Source organism: Schistocerca americana, chromosome 4, assembly GCF_021461395.2.
Source record: "Schistocerca americana isolate TAMUIC-IGC-003095 chromosome 4, iqSchAmer2.1, whole genome shotgun sequence".
Taxonomy (NCBI): domain Eukaryota; kingdom Metazoa; phylum Arthropoda; class Insecta; order Orthoptera; family Acrididae; genus Schistocerca; species Schistocerca americana.
The window spans coordinates 428,247,211-428,272,083 of record NC_060122.1 but is presented as its reverse complement, the minus strand read 5'-3'; the positions used below and the strand labels follow the sequence as shown (position 1 = coordinate 428,272,083).

Genomic DNA, 24,873 nt, shown 5'->3' with positions numbered 1-24,873 from the left:
ATTTTCTTGGGTTTAAAGCAAGATCTTTTGCTAAGGTATGACGGTAGTGGTTGAATGTTTCGTGCATCGCTCTTTTTACAGCACCATGAATCTCTACTAACTTTTGCCTGTCCTCATTCTCCCGATCTTTCTTGTATCGCGAGTGCAACTGCCTTTGCTTCCTGAGCATTCTCCGAATTGTGCTGTTAAACCACGGTGGGTGTTTTCCGTCCGTAACCCACTTTTTCGGCACATACTTGTCCAATGCGTAATTTACAATGTGTTTAAAATTAGCCCACAATTCTTCCACGTCCATCGTACCGGAAGTAAATGAAGTCGATTCATTTACTAAGTGGGATGCTAACAACTGCTTATCTGCTCTTTCTAGTAAGAATACTCTCCTAGCCTTCTTGATCGACTTTTTAACTTTCGTAACCATAGTCGTAATGACAACATCATGATCACTAATACCTTCTCAACACTGACACCGTCGATGAGGTCTCGTCTGTTCGTGGCTACCAGATCTAAAATATTTCCATTAAGCGTTGGCTGTCGATTTAGCTGCTCGACAGTTTTTGGATAATGTGTTCAAAAGTAATTCACACGATGGCTTGTCTGTACCACCTGTAATGAATCCATAGACATCCCAGCCTATACTAGGTAGGTTGAAGTCACTTCCGACTACTATAGCATGATCCGGGTACTTCTGCGATACAGAATGTAGACTCCCTTTGAATGATGCTAGAACTGTAACGGTGGAACCTTGTGGCCGGTAATAAAACCCAACAATAACTATTTCTCCTAGCCCTGTTAAACGTGTCCAGATAACTTCACAATCACACTCTGCTTCGACCTCAGTATACACAATATTTTTATCAACTGCAATGAAGACACCACCTCCTACGGTGTTCAATCTGTTTTTCTGATACATGTTCCAACCCTCACTAAACATTTCAGAACTTCCTATCTCAGGGTTCAGCCAGGTCTCAGTCCCGAGAATAATTTGCGTGCCACACGCTTCCTGGAAGGCAGTAAATTCAGGAACTTTATTCCGAACACACTGAAAATTTACTGCTAATATCTTGATAGCTGAAGTGTCTTTACACTGAGCATGTCCTGATTTCTCTGCCTGCACGTCGACTGGTGAGTGGTTTCTGAAAAATTTTAAAGTCTCGAGAATGTATAGGCAAGGCAGTGTAAGGATTTCCAACTTTCTGATTATGGGTTTGCAGGAGTCTCTGGGTTTGCTCCCAGTAATAATCCTCATTGCTCTCTTCTGGATTTTGAATGTGCTCAGGGTTTTTGGAGAATTTCCCCAGAATATCACACCATATTTTAGGTGGGCTTGTATGTAAGCGTAGTACGCACTGGTTAATGTTTTCAGTCTAGCACATGATTTCAGTACACTCAATGCATAACAGCCAGTACTAATTCTTGCATTTACCTTTCTTGTATGTGTATTCCATTTCAGGTTATCTTGAACCCACAGACCCAGGGACTTGAAAACAGTGTCAGTATCTATTGGCTGATTATTTACAGTGACAAGTGGCTGAGAGGAATTTGCATTTTGTGTTGTGTGAAAGATCATGGAAGCTCTCTTTTTGGTGTTGAAGGTTAATCTGTTGATTTTAGCCCAGTTGATGAGTTGTTCAGTGGTCAAGTTCACAGTGTTCACAGCTTTCTGCACAGCCTCTGTATTCTCCCCTTTTAGGAGTACAGTTGTGTCATTAGCAAATATTATTGTTTTGTGTGCATCTACATTCAGGCTCAAGTCATTAACATACAGGAGGAAAAGCAGAGGTCCCAACACTGAGCCCTGTGGTACACCTTGCTCTATAGTTTTGCAATTCCTCTGATACCATAGTGTTCTAGTTTTTCCAGCAATATTTTGTGGTCAACAGTGTCGAAAGCCTTTGACAGATCCAGAAATATGCCTGTTATGGGTTGTTTTTATCTAACAGATCTAATAGTGTATTTAAGCAATCGTATACTGCAGTTTCAGTAGATTTGTTGCTTCTGAACCCATGTTAAGCTAAACTTAGTAAATCTATTTTTCCTCTTTTTTTTCAATGAAGTCCATCAGTTTTTTGTACATTATTTTTTCAAATACTTTAGAAAAGCCGGATGAGATTGAGATAGGCCTGCAGTTATTCATATCTTTATTATCACCTTTTTTGAAGACAGGAATTACTTTAGAAAGTTTCAGAGCTTCAGGGAAAGCACCTGCCTGGAAAGAACAGTCACAGAGGTGAGTTAATGGTTCAGCAATTGTGTGTACACAATTTTTGATTACAGCTACTGGGATACCATCAATTCCAGCTGAATATGAATTTTTTAACTCTCTGAGGGCTTTTTCAACATCATTTTCAGTGACTTTGGTAATGAAAATTGACTCTGCATATGTGTGATATTTTTGGTTTCCTGGTTGGTAGTTTGTGTTAGGATTATTTTTGACCAATTTTTCAGCTGTGCCCGTAAAGAAATTGTTGAAAGAGTTCACCACAACTTTGCGATTAGATATAAATTCATTATTGAGTTTGATTTCTATGTTCATGTGTGTAGCTTTCATTTCCCCTCTTTACCTTTTTATGATATTCCACATTTCTTTTACTTTATTTCTGGATTTGTCAATGTACTCATCATTTTGCATCCATTTTGCTTGTCTTATCACTCTTCTTAGGATACATGTGTAGTTTTTATAGTATTCGGTTAGTTGGTAGGAGTCAATACTTCGTTTACATATCATATGGAGTGTTCTTTTATGTTTGCATGAGATTTTTATAGCTGGTGTAATCCAAGTCTTGTTTCTATTACTATCATTTATTCTTAGTGGTTTTTGTAGAAAAGCCTGTTCAAAGTGGTGGATCATTTTCTCAAGAAATATGTTGAATTTCATGTCGACATCATTGGCTGCGTACATCTCTGTCCACTTTTCTTTACAAAGGAAGGCATTTAGCTTGTTCAAGTTATCTTGAGTGAAAAACCTTCATAAAGTTTTAGGTAGGACTGGGTTTGAGGTATCTTTGCTAACATCAACCTTTAGAATGACAGCTTGGTGGTCGCTGAATCCTGCGTTGTATACTTCTAGAGTTGGGTTAAGTTTATTTGTGATTCTTCAATTTCTCCGGGCATATTTGTTGCTCTAACAGTCCATGGGTATACTAACGGTTCATAGTGTCCAATGGGCACAAATTTCGGCGATCAGACATGTCGCCATTGTCAGGTGCGCTGACGAATTGAGCTCCTGAGGGCAGGCGGCTGATTTAACCCCCCCCCCCCCCTCCCCCGTAAACCACACTAAAATGCATAATTCAGCTTGAAGTGCACATTGGTTTTTTCCAGATTCACAATGAAGTAGGTCCCATCTGATATTAAGCTTTTCAGTGTGGTTTTTGGGAGGTAAATTTTCTTGGAGTACCAATACTGTACTATGTCGTATTTGGTTCTTTATTATGGCATAATGCCATAAAAGGCAGAGGATGAAAATGTGCACCTGAAATTCAGCGAACAGTTGAAACTAGCCAATATTGTGGAATGAAACACTTCGTTTCAAATAAATTGAGTGCCTCAGCGGAAAGATTAATAAAGCCAAATTTCTTTAGCAAACTGACAAAAATAGCTTCATTGTTCTGCAAGGCAATTAATGCTTGACTGCTAACTACTTGGAAATAAAATAAAATCATAAAACTGAAACTAATAAAAGTTTTTGCCCTCCCTAATTATGAGAATGTATTTTCATTCACTTGACAGCTCCTGGCCACAGAAATCCGTTTTGTTTTCATTTGACATGGGAGCTCGTACACGAAGAGGAAACTTAACGCAAACATGGATCACGTAGATACTAACCCCCTCTTTCGCATGCGTGAATCTGGCGGCTAGGGCGTGCGAGGAAATTTTTTCTCGTTAGCATCTGGCTGCTTGCTGCTACTGCCAATCCAGCTAACAGAAACACTCCAAGTAGTTGGAAGCAGGAGAAGATATTGCTCATACACGAGTCAACTGCGCATGCACATGAGCCCACTGGCAACTTGTCAAACGAACCTAATGTAAACAGTTGTGATGTCACGCTCATAGAAAGCATTTTATTGTTACTAAGAATTACATAGTCTTCGCCCTAAGGCCTTTGACATATTTTTGCTGTTTGCAGACGCTTGAGTGTGCATGGTGTTTTGTTGTTGTAAATGGTACACTTCCTTTGCCACTCAAGTTTTATTTTTTTTTTTTCTCCCATTTATATTTTATTGCTGCAGTGTCATTCTCCAGTAGCAGGATATACTAACATTATTTGCTAGAGAATCACTTCTTACCAGTCAAAATTACAAAAATTTAACTGAAAGCTAAAGCAATGAAAAATTCCCAGAATTACGAAAAATTCCAAGGTTTTTCCCAGTTTTCTCCTGGATGAAAAAATTCCCGGGTTTTTCCCACTGTTGAGTGTCATTCTGGTGACATAATCAAGACTCTTCCTGGCAACACTTCACACTATGCCATTCAACTGATGCAAGTGGGAACTTATGACACTTGATAGGGCAATCTGCACTTACCCTATGCTTGTGTCATTAGCCACATCTACAAAATTGTGTTTCAGCAGTAGATTGTGAAGGGTTTTTACACTGGTTTTCAGTTTATGTTATTTGTTCTGTAAAGTTGAAGTCTAATGAAGAGGCATTCAATATTCTTCCAATGTCACCACAATTGTTAAACTATTAGGTACTCTAACTACAGCAACATAGTATACAAATTCTAGTAATAAATTAGTATTAATTAATCCATTGCACTTTGGCAGGCATAGCAATGTCCACAATAATGGATGAGAAACTCTTTCATTATGGCCACTTCATCAAATGAAATGCCAGGAAGATAAATTTGAAAGTAAACCAAAAGTGTTTCTTCTTGGTAAATGTTTCCATGTGTCCGAGACATTTATGCTTTAAAATAATGTACTGAAAAAGTGTTGTTTACTTACTTCTGTTGGTGAACAAAATGCCTTTACTCCTAATATAAAACATATCCATAAATTTTAAAACATGAGCCATATTAAATTGTCTGCGAAAGAGATATTCATTCCATGGAATGACTCAACTAAACCAGACTGTATCAGTGTCCAAATATGATTATACTTAACGGCCTGAGTGCTGAGAGTTATTTCCTGAACAGGATGCAAGAAGTGTTACAGAACAAGGCAAGCTCAGCCACAAGATGTTTAACACTCAAAAAACATACAATTAAAGATACTGAAATTGGATATCCCAATTTCAAAGAACTAACAAAACCAGAACATCTCAACCAGTGGGGATATATGCCCCAAATTGTGAAATATGCTTGGCAAGGGACAGGTTATGTTTATTATGTGCTTCAAGAGCTCTGTTCAGTTTTCTTTGTAAGAAATAACTGTGCAGCTGTGTGGGCCTTTGGTGACAGCTGACAGGCTGCAATTCATCTTCCCACGAATCCCTGGGATGCTCTATAAGATTAAGTCATTCATCAGAGCTGAAAAATTGTCCATATTTTTGCAGTACTTCATCTTTGGCCCTCTGGAAGTTGTCAGTATACTTCCTATCAACACCACAGATGCAAAGCACCATATGCCCTTCCAACATGACGACTGCCTTTACCACCACCACCACCACCACCACCACCACCACCACCACCAACAACAACAACGGTTTTGTTTTTCCAGGATTTTACTGTAATTGTCATGGGTACCATTTCACACCCAAATGAATCATTCTGAAGACAAACATGATACACCATTTGAGAGCACATTCCTTCATTCATTCATGGTCCAATCTAGAGGTTTCTGGCTCTACAATAAAAAGGTTTAACTTTGTAGGTATTCACAGCCAGTGTCATTTTGGATTAAATAATTTTGGGTATTGAACCACATTACTGTAACTGCAAAAACAACTAAACTGCCAACATTTTCACCGATCTGCTGCGGTTTTCAGACCTGTTCACTGCTGTATACTGTCATTTTTTGTTATCTGCTATCTACCAGCATCACATATCATTGACAAATTGATGAGGGAGTTACAGAGGGATGTTTGTACGGTATGCTGCTGTCTTACTCTAGTGGCTGATCAGAAAGCAACTCTAGAAGGTAGTGTATTGGCTGTTTGCTGCGTGTGTCACTCTGGTAAGTGACCGCTGGGCAAACTCTAAGTGATTGGAAGGCAATAGCAAATCAGCAGCTTGTATCCAGGAGATGATGCTTTCCTGTAGCAAGGTGGTAAGTTTTGTGGACTGGCAAGATAGCCAATCCACTAGGACGGGAGGCCGAAGGGCACGCGTTTAAGCTCACGCAGGATGGCGTGAGGTCTGGAACAGGACAAGGTCTTTATAGTAGCAAAAATAGTACGTAGCTTCTGGAATACTTAACTTTAATCCACAATTGGTGAACATCGGTCTGACGGTACATGCATCACAAGATAAATAGCAAATGATTATGGCACCTTGCTAGGTCGTAGCAAATGACGTAGCTGAAGGCTATGCTAACTATCGTCTCGGCAAATGAGAACGTAATTTGTCAGTGAACCATCGCTAGCGAAGTCAGCTGTACAACTGGGGCGAGTGCTAGGAAGTCTCTCTAGACCTGCCGTGTGGCGGCGCTCGGTCTGCAATCACTGATAGTTTCGACACGCGGGTCCGACGTATACTAACGGACCGCGGCCGATTTAAAAGCTACCACCTAGCAAGTGTGGTGTCTGGCGGTGACACCGCATTAAGGACACACGGCAGTTCTCTCGCAGCCACCATCTGCACAGCCAAACCCAGATCATGTGGCACAGTTGGTTAGTGAACACACATGGTCCGCCACCATAGGTAACTCCTTGTTTGTGTTGTTACAGCTATTGCCTTTCAACCACAAGAGTTTGCCCACCAATCACTTACCAGAAAGGCACAGGCAACAGATAGCCGACATGCTCTCTTCTACCAATCATCATCTCGAGTTGCCTTCCAATCAGCCACTAGGGTAACACAGGCATAGTGTACTGTATGGCCACCACTCTGTGACAACATCTTCAAATTGTCCAATGACATCTCAGATATACGACGTCAGTTCCATCAGATAACCAGAAATTACAGAACATAACGGAAGACATTCACCAGTACAAAGCAGCGAGTCGCACTGAAGAGGACCGCAGCGAGTCAGTCAAAACATCGGCAATTTACCTGTTTTAGTAATTACAATGACGTGGTACAATACCCAAAACTATTTTATCCAAAATGAAAAGGTTAATCTCTGCATGGCTTTGAGAAACAAACACTGCCATAAATCTCATACTACATCCAACTGCTTTGGACTTCTGACAGAGTCTGTCAGGAAACTATAATTCCCGAGAAAGTTACAAGCTGTACAAGCAAATGCCATGCACCTACTGTTGGATTTTGCTGTGCATTTAAGGCTAACTACCAATCTAGTTGTTGGCGTTACCTTTGGTCCTGCTCTTACCAATCTTAGACTGTAGTCTTCTGTGCTTGAAAACAATTGCCAAAGCTTTGAAATGAATTTCTGTGGCACAATCAATGCTGTGGAGACTGCTGTCTATGTCTAAACTGTATCAGACTCCCAAAGATTCTGCTCTACAAAGCAATATCCAAATGGTGTCTTTCTGACATCAAACAGTAAACTTTGCATAAGACTACAAACTGCTTACAACAAAACTGATAACTATAAAAAATTATGAACTGTTTGTACTATTTTTTGTTATCTTGGAAAAACATGGATAACATACCTTATCAAAGCAAAGAGTATTTATTCTTAGCAGCCTCTAATCTCCAAGCATTTTCTGAGGCTATCTGACAATTAACACTATCTTTAAGGTGAAAACGGGAGGGCGGGGGGGGGGGGGGGGGGGGGTTGTCTCTTCTGGATCAACAGTGACACTTTAATTGTATTGAGAGTTAGTAGGGCTACAGCACATAATCCAATCATCAATATTACTGCTAGACAATAATAGGATATTTTGCATTAAACTGAACAATAAATGCATAAGAGAAAGCACTAATCCTTCACCTGGATGGTTTTCAAAGAATCCATCATACACAACAAAATTATTATTTTGTGGTAGAATATTCCTCAGACCATAATGTTTTAGAAGGAAATTCATGAACTTCTCTGATGGTCTGTCAATTGCCAAATGAATGGGCAAGACACTCTCCTCCTGCAACAAGGTTTTCAACATTATACAATGAAGCAGCAATTGGAATGATTTAAAAACACACAGAAAATATAAATTTATTTGCGCTGAACTGTTCCTAAAATTAAAAATGGCTGTGTTGTAGAGCAAAAGTCATACTACGGTGGTTGATTAATGATGAGTGTGTAGATGTGTGTACACATTTATCATGACCTGGCCCAGCTACATTGGTGTGCAGCTAAGAAGACAGTTGTTTGATGCACTCGACTCAGAAAGAAAAAGAGAGTAGTTTGCAAAATCAAAAGTGTGCTCTCGTTTTTGTTCCACAACACATACTCTGAGTATTCTTCCCTCTAAGAACTGGTGACACTGTGGTATGCATCAAATGGAGACATGTTTCACACTTTCAGTATTTGAAAAAAGTTATATACATGGAATATTACTGCTGCTGATTATTAATATAATATGTATTGTTTTTGTTTTAGGTGAGCCACAACAAACACTGCAACAAGACAATAGCTGTCACCATACGTGCACTAACATGAAAATCATTTCTAAATGTTCAACGTGCAGCACAACTCTTACATTACAAGGCAGATGCCGCAGAATTACACTGTTGCACTGGTGCATTAACTGGGACAGTGTCTATAGCACAAAACATCACACCACCACCTGCCGTCTTCCTTTCAAATTATTCTAGTACCTATTATGTTGAAGGGCTACCATCCTTTCAAGCAGTTTGCAGAGCAAATTGGTGAGTAATTGGTTCATAGTTGTCTATAGACATTGGTTTCTTGCCTGGTTTAAGGATCAGAACGATGATACTATCTTGTCACTGTGAAGGGAACACTCCTTCTAGCCAAATACGGTTGAAGACCCTGAGTAGATGGAGTCTCTGTGTAATATTCAGATGTTGACTCACCGGATTGTGAATTTAATTGGGGCCTGGCACCAAACTGTGTGATGAGTCAAGAGCCTGAAGCATTCCAAATCAGTGAAAGGTTCATTGTCTAACTTGCTGTGATGAGTATTAAAGGACAGAGAGATGTCTCCAACTTATCTTTTGTTTGTTCAAATGGTAGCCAAGTAAGAAGAGGACACCGATGCAGTCCCAAAGTGCAGTGCATGATATTCTACAGAAATCACTGCATTGGAACAAATACCACCATGATGGAAAAGACCCAGAACAGTTATTGGTCTTTGGTGGCCCAGAAGACAATGAAGCTTGGCCCACACCTGGGATGAAAAGGTATGCATTCCCTAACAGAAAACATAACACTTCCAGTATTCCCTTTTACTAAATTTAATTAGATAGTGAACCTTTGTGAGAAGCCATTTAAAAGTGACGAGGGCAGTCTGTGAACGATGCCACTCAAAACATTGCAGGGCCCTTCAAGGATCCTGGAAAGTTGTTGCTATGTCTTTGGTCAACTAGCGGGTGGCAGAGAGGGATTGTAGAAAGGGGTATAGCAGTTCCAACTGTGAAGTTATAGCTCTAGGAGAATACATACATATTTTTCTCTTGTTTTATTCATGATTTTTCACAATAAATGCTGATACATTGAAATATTACAAAAACATTCATGGTTCAATGTTCTGTAGATATCATTGTTGTAAGAGAGCCTGTTTTCGACTATCAAGACAAAACAATCGAGTGGTAGGGTGGTGACTTGGAGAATGCTGATTGCTGATGTGCAGCATCGCTGCTGTGTTAGTTTTCATGTGTGCAGACATGGATAATACATTTATATCAATAAGTGTATTGTACTGTGTCAACTGCAGAAAGACAACGATTAATACTGAGTAAACTGTGAACTATGCACTCTTCTTTATGTGCGGATAAACCAGGACAGTTTTCACATGTGTAATAGACACAAATAATTGATTCACTAGTGAAACAATGTGTATGCACAATATCAGCCTTGAGTGTTTTGAGAACTGTGATTTGATGTGATTAAGCCTTGGACTGTGTCATATCAGTCACTGAACTGAAACAGTTTCACGGGTGCAACGAGCAGAAAAGTGTACTGGATGAATATTCTAGATAAATACGTCTGTTCTACATTTCAAATTTTCACACTTTTGAGCTGCAATCCCATGGCATCAAGCTCATGATGTCAGCCGCAACAGTACAGGAGCCTTATTAGATGTTCATGGTTAATGTTGTTACCAGGCCCATTAGGGTATATATGGGGCATGAACAGCATCAGATGTTTAGTGATCATTGTGAAGGACACACATATTTACTCATTTGAGACAGCATTATCAGCACCCGACAGAGTTTGAAAGGGGCCCGATTGTGGGTCTCCATTTGTAGATCTGGTTGAATTGTTCAGTATCCACATTTATGGGGCATTCGGATGTGATCTGGAGACATTATTTTCAATGTAGAATCATGAAATACCAGCATCACATGTCAACTTCACCACACTGTCTCAGAATCCTGCAATGAGGTGAGGGACAGCCAATGGAGTATGTTTGAAAAAGATTTAACTGCGAACAGGTTCTCAGTTTCAAAAGTAATGTAAGAGAATGGTAACTATTTTCTCTTTAAAATAAAATATTCATGCAGTTGTAATATTGTAATTTTTCAATCTACAATACAATGTCATTGTAATGGTACCAACATGTAGATTATGTTTTTGCTCCCCATCTTTTCCTATAACTTATCTGCTACTGACAAAAATAATAGTGACATGTGCTCTCAGTCATTCAGTACCTTTAAATACACTGCCTGACAAAAAAGGGAATCACCTAAACAGGAGGAGAAATCAAAATGAAACTTCATGGATTGAGATGATCTGTGATGTTATTGCAATGATTACAAAACTGAGTCACATTTACAAGTAACTTGGCTGTATGAACCGAAAAAATATCAGTATCACAATACATCCCCTATGGTCTGGACACATACATTGATTTATTGATAAGGGGTCATAAAACCATTGTATACTCTGCTGAGGCAAGCTAGCTCGCAACTGTTGTAATCGGTACTCAATATCATACACAACGGTACTGCAACATAGTTGACATCCAAGCTGGTCCCACAAATTTTCTATTGAGGACAGATCTCATGATCTTGTAAGCCTAATTCAACATCATGTAGACACCTCATAAAGATGTGCCATGTAGAGAAGAAGCATTGTCCTGTTCAAAAATCGAGCCACAATATTGCATTATGAGAGGTAACATGCGAGGACACAGGATGTTTGTGACATACTGTTGTGCTGTCAGAGTTCCCTCAATCATGGCTCCCCACACCACGACGCTGGGAGTAACACCACTGTGCCTCTCCTAAACATTCGAAGAATGAGATAGAGAACTCTCCAGGTTGCCATCATACTCGTCAACAATGGTCACCTGGAGCGGTATGGAACCACAACTCAACACTGAACATAATCTGATGACATTTATCAGCTGTCCGTGCTTCCCAGTCATGACACCACTCCAAATGCAGCCTTTTGTGTTCCGGCGTTAAAGGTATCCCACGCGTAGGATAGAAATTCACTAGTCCAGCTGCTGCTAGTATTCGACCAATGGTGTCGGAATGCTGCAGGAGTCCATTACTTCTCCTCAGATGGCAAATGCTCACCTGAAGGTGGTTGTGATGTGCTTGTACAATGCACTAATCCTCCCTTGTGGTGGTCAGTGGTGGTCGAGCAGAACCTTGACAATGAGTACTCCGTCCCTCAGGTACCCAAGTAATCTAACATCAAGCCACTGTCACATCCAAATGGCCCCACAAATCTGGATATTACAAGATTCGACTAGCCAGGCAAATAGAAAGCCAGAAGGAGGTCCATCCGAACACTGTCATGTGCTGATAATGCTGTCTCACACAAGTACATTGCATCTCCAAGTCCTTCACAGTGATCACTCAACATCTGGCACTGTTCACGCTGTTTACATACCTTAAAAGGCCTCATAACAGCACCAAACATATACAACTTTCATCACTTTAGTGTCCAATCTACCTATCACAGAGAACTGCAACTCTAATCAATCATGTACCTGCCAATGGTGCATACATGTACTAAGTTACATTGATGTCCGACCATGTCTTCTGGGAGCTTCACTCTTTTTGTCATGCAGTGCATATTTTGTATACTCATTTCTCATGCAGTAAACAAATATTTTCCAGAAATTAACAGTTTTCCAACCCACCATTATACACCAGGCACACAAAACTATCTTCACAATACTTCGTTCTGACTGGCCAAGAACTGCTGCCTGTGTGGTATTCTAATTTTACAGCTTTGTTTGTATTATTACACAAGTTGGAACCATCAGTGTATTTCAAGTAACTGAGAGCATTTCTGAAAGCATGCATACTTATTATTCAACATCTTTTGCACTATGTATTTGTAGCAACTATATTTTATGCTAGCAAATAAAGTTTAATTTTCTTGATTCTGGATTTTTTATGTCTGATTAATTATATGAGTCTGTTTTATAGCTTTCGAGTTACATAGTAAATTTAATTTGATTCTTTTGACTCATAGTCCCGCACGTAGAATTCATCACAGTTGACTAAAGCACTACAGTTTATTCACTCCACCACAACAAGATTAGGTCACCAATTTATTACACACTCATTTGTTGTTGTTGTTGTTGTTGTTGTGGTCTTCAGTCCTGAGACTGGTTTGATGCAGCTCTCCATGGTACTCCACCCTGTGCAAGCTTCTTCATCTCCCAGTACCTATTGCAACCTACATCCTTCTGAATCTGCTTAGTGTATTCATCTCTTTGTCTCCCTCTACGATTTTTACCTCCACGCTGCCCTCCAATAATAAATTGGTGATCCCTTAATGCCTCAGAATATGTCCTACCAACCGATCCCTTCTTCCAGTCAAGTTGTGCCACAAATTTCTCTTCTCCCCAGTTTTATTCAATACCTCCTCATTAGTTACGTGGTCTACCCATCTGATCTTCAGCATTCTTCTGTAGCACCACATTTCGAAAGCTACTATTTTCTTCTTGTCCAAACTATTTATTGTCCATGTTTCACTTCCACACATGGCTACACTCCTACAGATACTTTCAGAAATGACTTCCTGACACTTAAATCTACACTCAATGTTAAATTTCTCTTCTTCAGAAATGCTTTCCTTGCCATTGCCAGTCTACATTTTATATCCTCTCTACTTTGACCATCATCAGTTATTTTGCTCCCAAAATAGCAAAACTCTTCTTCTACTTTAAGTGTCTCGTTTCCTAACCTGATTCCCTCAGCATCACCCGACTTAATTTGACTACAATCCATTATCCTCGTTTTGCTTTTGTTGATGTTCATCTCACATCCTCCTTTCAAGACACTGTCCATTCTGTTCAACTGCTCTTCCAGGTCCTTTGCAGTATCTGACAATTACAATGTCATCGGCGAACCTCAAAGTTTTTATGTCTTCTCCATGGATTTTAATACCTACTCCAAATTTTTCTTTTGTTTCCTTTACTGCTTGCTCAGTATACAGACTGAATAACATTGGGATAAGCTACAACCCTGTCTCATTCCCTTCCCATACACTGCTTCCCTTTCATACCCCTCGACTCTTATGACTGCCATTTGGTTTCTGCACAATTTGTAAATAGCCTTTCGCTCCCTGTATTTTACCCCTGCCACCTTCAGAATTTGAAAGAGAGTATTTCAGTCAACATTGTCAAAAGCTTTCTCTAAGTCTACAAATGCTAGAAATGTAGGTTTGCCTTTCCTTAATCTATCTTCTAAGATAAGTCGTAGGTTCAGTATTGCCTCACATGTTCCAACATTTCTACAGAATCCCAACTGATCTTCCCCGAGGTTGGCTTCTACCAGTTTTTCCATATGTCTGTAAGGAAATCGCGTTAGTGTTTTGCAGCTGTGACTTATTAAACTGATAGTTTAGTAATTTTCACATCTGTCAACACCTGCTTTCTTTAGGATTGGAATTGTCATATTCTTCTTGAAGTCTGAGGGTATTTCACCTGTCTCATACATCTTGCTCACCAGATGGTAGAGTTTTGTCATGGCTGGCTCTCCCAAGGCTGTCAGTAGTTATAATGGAATGTTGTCTACTCATGGGGCCTTGTTTCGGCTTACGTCTTTCAGTGCTCTTTCAAACTCTTCACGCAGTATCATATCTCCCATTTCATCTTCATCTACATCCTCTTCCATTTCCATAATGTTGTCCTCAAGTACATCACCCTTGTATAGACCCTCTATATACTCCTTCCACCTTTCTGCTTCCACTTCATTGCTTAGAACTGGGTTTACCTTATTTAAATTTAGGTCAACCATTCCCATTGTGTTATACGGCAGGATGGATGTTCGCATCAGACACATCCCACAACCTCATCAATGCAATCTGACAAGAGGGTATGAATGTGACAGTAGATGTATACAACTGCCAATTGGCACATCTAAGAGCCGAACATGGCAATTCGCCCATTGGGCAGTGACAAGGGAGTTACATGATCACCAAAAAGTGGTCATGTCACAAAGATCATCATGTAGCAACCACTGTAGCAGAGGCACGAGACTAGGGGACGAGATCTTGTGATCAACAGCCAAAAAGGCACCATGGGTGGCATTAAAGTGGATAGGAGTACCGTCACTGAGGAGACACAGATCAAGATCAAAAAGAAGCTGTTCAATTAGAATGATCCAACCAGATGACCTAGTATTTACCCACACTGGGTGCTGTGAATTGAAATCCAAGTAGGAAAAAAGTGGGGGAGAGTTGCTGAATTAAGGTATTCATCTCAAGGTATGCAAGTGCCTTGCCTGTGTGTAAATAAATGTTCCAAACGATGGTCACTGGGGTCATTCACACATGGAATGAGTAACAAACAAGGGTCCTCACAGAAGATCAGTAAGTAGCAACAGAGCAAATATGAGTAAATCGAACATTTTAATTTGCAGTATCTGTCACTGACATGTAATGATTAACTGAATCTGAGCTTGTCCTTGCACCACAGGGTAATCGTCATTGGCACAACTGTGTTAAGACTTACAGAAATTTTGCAACATACAAAAAGTATCTTTTTTTATTAAATTTATAAATTAGAAATCAAAATAATATCAGTCAATAAGAACACTTAACCAGAAGGATGTCTGCACAATATCCTTTCAAGATACTATCCATACCAGAAATTTTCTGTACTATTGTATTATTTAGACTTCTTCCAATGTTGACTTACAATACACACAATCAAATCTATTTCCTTTACATATTTTGTAAGAGAGCAGAGACTTATGACATCCTGCATACACTAACACAATTGTGACAGCACACAAGCTGATAATTTTACACAGCTTTCTAAGTGTCTTCCTTGGCTGTAACAGCAACTCCAATTTATTCACTCAGTGCAATTTTTTCATTTATTTTTCACACCTTTTCATGCTACGTTTTACTACATTAGTAGTTCAGCTTCAATATACTATCCACTGTGAAACGCAGTATGATGTAAAATACTTACCAAAAGTCAAAAATAGTCTTAATGTGGTGACACCTACCTGCAGCATATACTCATACAATATTTTTCCCATTCCCATACGTTGCTTTGACTCATGGATGTAAAAATCTAGTATACAAAGAGGCTCCACTTCTTTATGGGCTCCAGATGCATCAAACACAAACAGTTTCTTCCGTCCCACTTTAAGCAGGCCAATAACTGTACCTTTCCCACTGAAACATTGTGTGTAAAAATAACATTCATTAAAATATATTTTCGAAGAAAAAACAAAATAAATCTTATCAATGAAATATTAAGTATACAATACAGAATGAGGCAGTCTGTTTATTAGCAACTGGCATAGAAGCAACTATAGCTTGAACGTAAATGCAGAAGCGGAACTGTTCAGGTTTTGTAAGTGGTAGTGCCTTCACTGATATAAAAAGAGGAAGCACAAAATGTGAAAATGTGATTAATTACAATGTATGTACTATGTTGTTGTTATGGTCTTCAGTCCAGAGACTGGTTTGATGCAGCTCTCCATGCTACTGTATCCTGTGCGAGCTTCTTCATCTCCAAGTAACTACCGCAGCCTACATCCTTCTGAATCTGTTTAGTGTATTAATGCCTTGATCTCCCTCTACGATTTTTACCCTCCGCACTTTCCTCCAATACTAAATTGATGATCCCTTGATGCCTCAGAACATGTCCTACCAACCGATCCCTTCTTCTAGTCAAGTTGTGCCACAAATTCCTCTTCTCCCCAATTCTATTCAGTACCTCCTCATTAGTTACGTGATCTACCCATCTAAATTCAGCATTCTCCTGTAGCACCACATCTCAAAACCTTCTATTCTTTTCTCATCTAAACTAATTACCGCCCATGTTTCACTTTCAAACATGGCTACACTTCATACAAATACTTTCAGAAACAACTTCCTGACATTTAAATCTATATTCGATGTTAACAAATTTCTCTTCTCCGGAAAAGTTTTCCTTGCCTTTGCCAGCCTACATTTTTTATCCTCTCTACTTCAACCATCATCAGTTCTTTTGCTCCCAAAATAGCAAAACTCTTCTACTACTGTGTCTCATTCCTAATCTAATTCCCTCAGCATCACCTGATTTAATTTGACTACGTTCCATTACCCTCGTTTTGCTTCTACTAATGTTCATCTTATATCCTCCTTTCAAGACACTGTCCATTCTTTTCAACTGTTCTTCCAGATCTTTTGCTGTCTTTGGCCAAATAACAATGTCGTCGGCAAAATCTCAAAGTTTTTATTTCTTCTCATTGGATTTTAATTCCTACTTTGAATTTTTCTTTTGTTTCCTTTAGTGCTTGCTCAATATAAAGATTGAGTAACATCGGAGATAAGCTACAACCCTGTCTCCCTCCCGTCCTCACCGTTGCTTCCCCTTCATGGCCCTCGACTCATAACTGCCATCTGGTTTCTTGTACAAAATATAAATAGCATTACGCTCCCTGTATTTGATGTCTGCCATCTTTGGAATTTGAAAGATAGTATTCCAGCCAACATTGTCAAAAGCTTTCTCTAACTCCATAAATGCTACAAATGTAGGTTTGCCTTTCCTTAATCTATATTCTAAGATAAGTTGTAGAGTCAGTAATGTCTCAGGTGTTCCAACATTTCTACAGAATCCCAACTGATCTTCCCTGAGGTCAGCTTCTACAGTTTTTCAATTTGTCTGCAAGGAATCCATGTTAGTATTTTGCAGGCGTGACTGATTAAACTGATAGTTTGGTAATTTTCCACCTGTCAACACTTGCTTTTTTGGGATTGGAATTATTATATTCTTCTTGAAGTCCGAGGGTATTTCGCCTGTCTCATACATCTTGCTCACCGGATGGTAGAGTTTTGTCAGGGCTGGTTCTCCCAATGCCATCTGTAGTTCTAATGGCATGTTGTCTACTCCCAGGGCCTTGTTTCGACTTAGGTCTTTCACTGCTCTGTCAAGTTCTTCACACAGTAGTATATCTCCCATTTCATTTTCTCTTGCGTCCTCTTCCATTTCCATAATACTGCCCTCAAGTACATTGCTCTTGTGTAGACCCTCTATATACTCCTTCCACCTTTCTGCCTCCCCTTCTTCGCTTAGAACTGGGTTTCCATCTGCGCTCTTAATATTCATACAAGTTGTTCCCTTTTCTCCAAAGGTCTCTCTAATTTTCCTGCAGGCAGTTTCTATCTTACTCCTAGTGATATATGCCTCTACATCCTTACATTTGTCCTCTAGCCATCCCTGCTTAGCCATTTTTCACTTGCTGTCGATCTCATTTTTGAGACGTTTGTATTCCTTTTTGCCTGCTTCATTTACTGCATTTTTTTATATTTTCTCCTTTCATCAATTAAATTCAAAATCTCTTCTGTTACCCAAGGATTTCTATTAGCCCTTGTCCTTTTACATACTTGATCCACTGCTGCCTTCACCATTTCATCTCTCAAAGCTACCAACTCTTCTTCTACCACATTTCTTTCCCTCATTCTTGTAAATCATTCCCTAGTGCTCTCTGAAACACTTTACGACCTCTGGTTCTTTCTGTTTATCCAAATGCCACCTCCTTAAACTCCCAACTTCATGCAGTTTCTTCAGTTTTAATCTACAGTTCATAACCAGCATATTGTAGTCAGAGTCCACATCTGCCCCTGGAAATGTCTTACAATTTAAAACCTGGTTTCTAAATCTCTGTCTTACCATTACATAAACTATCTGAAACCTTCCATTGTCTCCAGGCCTCTTGCACGTACACAAACTTCTTTCATGATTCTTAAACCAAGTTTTAGCCTTGATTAAGTTATGCTCTGTGGAAAATTCTACCAGGCAGCTTCCTTTTTCATTCCTAACCCCCATTCCATATTCACCTACTACTTTTCCTTTTCTTCCTTTTCCTACTATCGAATTCCAGTCCTCCACAACAATTAAATTTTCATCTCCCTTCACCATCTGAATAATTTCTGTTATCTCATCATACATTTCTTCTGTCTCTTCATCATCTGCAGAGCTAGTTGGCATATAAACTTGTACTACTGATGTACAAATGGGCCTCATGTCTATCTTTGCAACAATAATGTGTTCACTATGTTGTTCGTAGTAGCTTACCCGCGCTCCTACTTTTTTGTTCATTATTAGACCTACCTGTATTACTGCTACTTGATTTTGTATTTATAACCCTGTAGTCATCTGACCAGAAGTCTTGTTCCTCCTGCTACCAAACTTCACTAATTCCCACAATATATAGCTTTAACCTATTCATTTCCCTTTTTAAATTTTTTAACCTACCTGTCCAATTAAGGGATCTGACATTCTATGCTCCAGTCCGCAGAACATCAGTTTTCTTTCTCCTGGTAACAACTTCCTCCAGAGTAGTCCCCACCCGGAGATCCGAATGGGGGACTATTTCACCTCCGGAATATTCTACCCAAAATTTATAGCTGTATTTTGCCCTTGCTTTCAGCTATGCTATATACAAGGAAAAACCACTGACATCATCACATTAAGAGTGCTACACAAGACACTGCACTCATGGTTTTTTCATTTGTGATTCTGTTGACCCATTACAGTTAGTTCTGATTCAGCAGTTGGTAAAAAACACAAGGTGCGTTCAAAAAATGCAGTGAATTACTTTTTTTAGTAATAACTGCTGACATTACAGCCATTTGATGTAATCTGTCCAACATCCTGATCCGTTGGGACTGGCAGCATCAAGATGGAACACGTTCTGACTTGTCAGAGTTCAGAGATGCAAGAGTGAAGTTGTGCCTGTCATGCATCAAGAACTTCGAATATCATATGAACATTTAAGTTTTGTTCCAAGTTTGGAAAAGAAAGAAAAAAAATGCTAAATAAACTTGTGAAATGTTGAAAGTGGTGTATGGCAATAATGCTATAACTCTGGAGGCTGTTACAAGTAGTACAAGTGACTTGAAAACAAAAATGACTCAGTAGAAGACTAACAATGTTGTGAATGTCATTAACCACAAAAACAGCAAAAACAAAAGGAAACTTACAAAATGTGGCAAAAATTGTTCATTCAAACAAGCGAATAGCAATTCAAGAGCTTACTGAAGAACTTAAAATCTCGTATGAATCTGCGCGAAGAATTTTAAATAAATATTTGCAGATGAGATGAGAGTGCAAAGGTTTGTTTCCAGATTTTCCAGTAATGAACACAAGGAAAATCGAGTGTCAGTTTGCACGGAGTTGACGGATTATCTTCATTCAGATCCTGATTTCATGTCTAAAACTGTAAGTGTAGATGAAACCTGGGTCAATAGGTATGACCCTGATCATTCCAACAGGAACAATTGTAAAAGCCAAAATGGAAGAATTGCTTCTTTCTTCATAATGACACCAGGCTGTGCCTCACCTTCCATTTGATTCCTGAGTTTTTGGTTGCAGCAAATGCTCCTGACTGTCCACATCCACTTTACTCACCCGATTTAGCACCAAGCAACTTCTGGCTCTTCCCAAAAATTTAAACCATACTTACAGGAAAACTTTAAATACCATTCCCAACACGGTGGGGACCACGGCAGAGTAGATTAATGTCCTTCCAAAAGAAGCCTTCCAGTCATGGATTCAACATTGGGATATATGCATTGCTTGCCGAGGCAGTACTTTCAAGGAGATTAAATCAAATTCCAAGTAATCTAATTACATTATTTCTAATAAAAATATTCACTGCCTTTTTTTTAATCACACCTCATATGCACTGAGGGTTGGGAACAAATAGTCAGCTATTAATCCTTTTACTGCTGTGGGCATCTACACACATCCTGCTATGCTGTTTGCTAGGTGTTGTGGTCTGTGTAAGTGTGCCACTTTGGTTTTCCTACACTGCTATGAATGTCTGTACAGCATAATCTGTATCACTTCAGACATGTAGGTTATCTTCATAGTCTCTGATGTTATTGAATTTAGCATATGTTAAAATTCAGGAGTACCTATGAAACACATTTTTTTTTTTTTGTTTTCTCCAAAAAAAATCCTGTCCCAAGATACAGGCCTCCAAAGATGACACTGCGAACACCATTTTGAAGGTAAAAATTTCGGAAATTTTTTTTAAAATGCTGTCATTCTGTAACAGTTCTCGATATTTTGTTACAGTTTTTTTATTTGAAAGATAATTGCTTTATGATTACAATGGTATCCTCCACTTGGACATACCTTTCAAAATTCTTTCACTGTCACCTTTTGAATCTTTTTTTATAATGTACAGATTTTTTTTTTTTAATACCAATCCAGGAAAGTTAGAATTTTTCTTTTGATTAGTACCATGTAGTACCATATTCTCTGTAAAGGAGAGCTTCCACTTTTGGACAGGTTTCATTTCTTAAAAATATTTTTTTTTTTTTTTTTTTTTTTTTTTAATTTTTAAGGGTAATGTATGTTTCCACTGAAGATGTTTCTTACTCATTTCTTTGTTACAATGTTTTTTTCTATTGTCTTTGTTGCAGTTATTTCTTTTCACTTTCATTGTTGCGGGTATTTCTTACTCTTTGTTGTGTTTTCTTGTCAGTTTCCTTGTCGTGCTTCTTCATTGCAGGTTACTGTATTTTAGATGTTCAGTGCTAATACGTTTACTGAAGAGGCTTCTAAGAAATCTGAGACCATCCAGTGAGTTCTGTGTTTTCGTGAGTAATTTGCCAGTTGACAGAGCCGCAGTGTGTTTTGTGAAAGGGACTGTTTGAAATGTCTTCTGACTGGGGCCACAGGAGAGTGAAGTGTGCTCACTATTTCCATATTTTAAAAAAACACCTTTGTTCAGGTTGGGAATAAGTGTTCTCCTTTGAAGACCCAGTATCAAAGTGAAGATGTTTCCAGTGACGACTGTTTATGTTCTAAATGTTTTGACAGAACAACAACTATGATAGTATCTGAACAAAGGTGAAGCCTCCCATGAAGCAGATGATACCGATTTTGCATCAATAGAGGGAGAATTAAATACCCTGAATCAGTCAACTACAGAGGTAGATGTCAGCCCTGTTAAGAAACCGTGGTCAGTGAAATTGAGTCATAAGCTCTATGCATCAAGAAAGCGCCGAGAAATTATTAAAGCTATGCATGAATACACTACAGCAAAACTGACCATTCTCTTCAAAGTACACATTCCATCTTCAGAAAAGAATGAGCCAAAGCACTCTTTGCACCTCTTGTCAGGAATTTTTCACAAATGTCAATTCAGCTGTTGAATATTGTGCATCCTATAGCGGAAAGGTGCAAGTTTTAACTATTATTCCAGAGACATTATCAAAGAAAACAATTTCGAACCATGTTCCATCAGTTTCAAGGTACACGGTATACAAATCAAGAAATGTGGGGTCAGTAAAAGGAGTCTTTGGAAGACCAGATGCTTTAATGGTCATCCTGTAGAAGCAGCTGAAGTTCAAATAGCGCAGTAATTTCATCTGGAAGATAAATGAGACTGTTCTCGCCAGACTGCCAACAAAAAAAGACACTATAACTGTAACAGTTGAAGGTCAAAAAGTTGTGAAAGTGAAGAGGTACATGACTCGCAGTATTACAGAAACTTTTGCAATTTATAAGAGTAACTATACAATTTCACATATTGGAAGATCAAAATTTTATGCACTACAAGCTAAGTGGGTAGTTCCACACCCACCTCAAGATGTCTGCCTATGTGTGTACTGTGCAAATTTTGAACTTTGTGTGGTAACTTGGAAGAACTTACTGGAGCACGCGACGTGACATATGACAAGTTGTTTGGGCATGTCATTAGTAGTCTGTGATGTAAAGCGAGAGACTTGTTTGTTTCAAGAATGCGGTGACTGCCCTGGAAAGGGAGGACTGTCTTTATAGACACTTGGCCCGCAATACGTAGCAGATAACTCTGCAGAAATTACATATGTGAGATGGGAAGAAAATAAAAAAGACCATTGCCTGTGGCAGTTTCATTGATGAACTTGGTAAAAGGTCAGTGAAAGCAGTGACACACCAGCATCTGAATAAATTGCAATAACAACACATTGCAGAAGTGAAACGGTGTGTACAGGCTGAAAAACTATGTTTGGTGCTTCACTGTGATTTTGCTGAGAACTGGATTGTAATTCCCCCACAGGAAGTACAAAGGTATCACTGGAGTAATGACCAGGTTTCAATTTTTACAGGAGTGACATATTTTCTAAACAAGACCGCAAGTGTTGCAGTTACAAGTGATGACACAGGACATGACTCAGCACATGCTTTGCTAACAATGCACAAAATTCTTCAACTGCAAACAGAGGCAGAGAACATCTTTATTATTTCTGATGGTGCTCTTGGTCATTTTAAAAATTGTTACCAGCTGTTCAAACTGAGTAAGTCACTTGTGCCAACTGACTGGGTATACAGTGCTACTGGTCACGGAAAGGGGCCTTGTGATGGTGTAGGAGGCCTGCTGAAGCACCATGCTACAAAACAATCTTTCCAGGCCAAATGCAGCTGTGATTCAGAATGCAGAGGATTTTACGAGAGTCATGAAATCTTACACATCCACAGCCCTCATTCTTTTGTCCAAATAGAAAATCGAAGAATTCCATGAGCAGAAAAAAGAAGAATGGTCCAAACTAACTACTCCTGTGAAAGGAATTCACAAGACACATTTTCGGATTCAAAGTGATGGGTGAACTCATACTGCATGCTCTTTAAAGAGCAAGAAAAAAGAAATTTCGTTTATTTGGCCAACAGCTCAGAAACAGCAGGATAATATTCAGATCACAACATGAGGAGGGGGATGTTTGTGGCATGTGTGTATGACTGTGACTGGTGGATTGCAGAGATTATAGATATCGGTTATTAGTTAAACGAAATAGTAATGAACTTTAGCTAATACATGGACCAGCTGCTAGACATAGTTTTCCAGAAGGACAGCAACAATGCCGCCAGTGCTCACTTCCTGTTCACAATGTTTTGAAGATTGTGAGTGCTCCAGTTCCTATTGGTTCAACAGGAAAGCATCACTCTATATCAAAGGAAGATACTGAAGTGGTGGAACATGCTTTTAGTTCATTGACTGGATAACTGCAGTACAAAACAGAGTGCACAGAAGTTGTATAAATTGCAACCTTTAAGTCTTTGGACCTGTCACATACTTTTTGGAACCATTTGAAACACTTGAAAAATGAGTCTCTTCCTCATCTTTCAAAACTAAAATTATGTTAAATATGACTAGGTTTTGATTTTTATGAGCCTGTTATATGATAATGTGGTAATAAAACAGGATTCATGTATGGCAAAAATTTAAATTTTTTATAAAACGTGTTCAACCAAAAAGTGGAAGCTCTCCTATCCAGGGAATGTAGAACTATTGGTACTAATCAACAGAAAAAAATTGAAATTTTATGGATTGGCATTTTTCAAAAAAAATTTGTTTTTCCATAAATTATAAAAAGTTTAGAACGCTATAAAAGAACTTTGACAGATAAGTCCAAATGGAGGATTTTTTGTAATCATATAGCAATTATATTTTAAATAAAAAAACCAACAAAATATCTAGAAATGTTCCAGAGATACAGCATTTTAACATTTTTTCCCAAATTTGCATCTTTAAAATGGTATATGCAGTGTCATCTTTGGACGGCTGTATCTTGGAGCAGAAATTAATTTGGAAAAAAAAAAAAAATGTTCCTTCGTTAGTCCTTCAGTTTGACGTATGCTAAATTCAATAACATTCAAGACTATCAAGGTAAGACTTTTTCCTGGCCTGGATGAAATGATACGGACTTTGCCGTACGTGTCCTGGTCTACTAATCTCTCACTGCTACGGACGGGTTACTCCCATATGTCAGTGAATTAAAAAAGTTTCAAGTGTTTATCACACAACATACATGTTTCATAGCATACTATCATTTGCAAAAATCTCGTTTTGGTATTTTGAATTGTTTATGAGACATGACAATTGTTATGTCAACATCATACGTGGTGTGCAAGGACAAGAATGGGTATGTCATGCATGACCATCCTTCTGAAATAAAACACAATAACTAGATAACGAAAGTATCATTCCGTTGTCAGTTTTAAATAAAACTTCAATGTCTTATCCATGTTTCATGCAGTGCAATTTATGAGCTGAAATCAATCATATGCTAAGTTTACACAATGGGTTTTTCCTTCTGCAAAATCTTTAAAAGTTCACACAATGTTTTACTTAATTTGACGCAACGCTGTAACTAAGGCATATAACAGAAAGAAATTCAATCCTTTATCAAGCAAAGATATCGGACTGTAAGATGTGCAAAAATCAAATTTTTTCACCTAATATCTTTTTAAAAAAATCTAATGATAAATATTTCATATCAGC

General features: G+C 38.7%; 1 protein-coding gene across 3 annotated transcripts in view; it reads right to left on the bottom strand.

Annotated features, from left to right (window-relative positions):
• LOC124612549 (alpha-tubulin N-acetyltransferase 1-like) overlaps positions 1-24,873 on the bottom strand; it is a 100,049-nt gene that overhangs the window by 62,489 nt on the left and 12,687 nt on the right. For all 3 annotated transcript variants that reach the window (XM_047140823.1, XM_047140822.1, XM_047140824.1), the window contains 2 exons: positions 15,613-15,784; positions 7,997-8,144 (listed from right to left, as the gene is read on the bottom strand). In XM_047140823.1, coding sequence (XP_046996779.1) covers positions 7,997-8,144; positions 15,613-15,784 — 320 coding nt within the window. The remainder of the gene's footprint in view (positions 1-7,996; positions 8,145-15,612; positions 15,785-24,873) is intronic.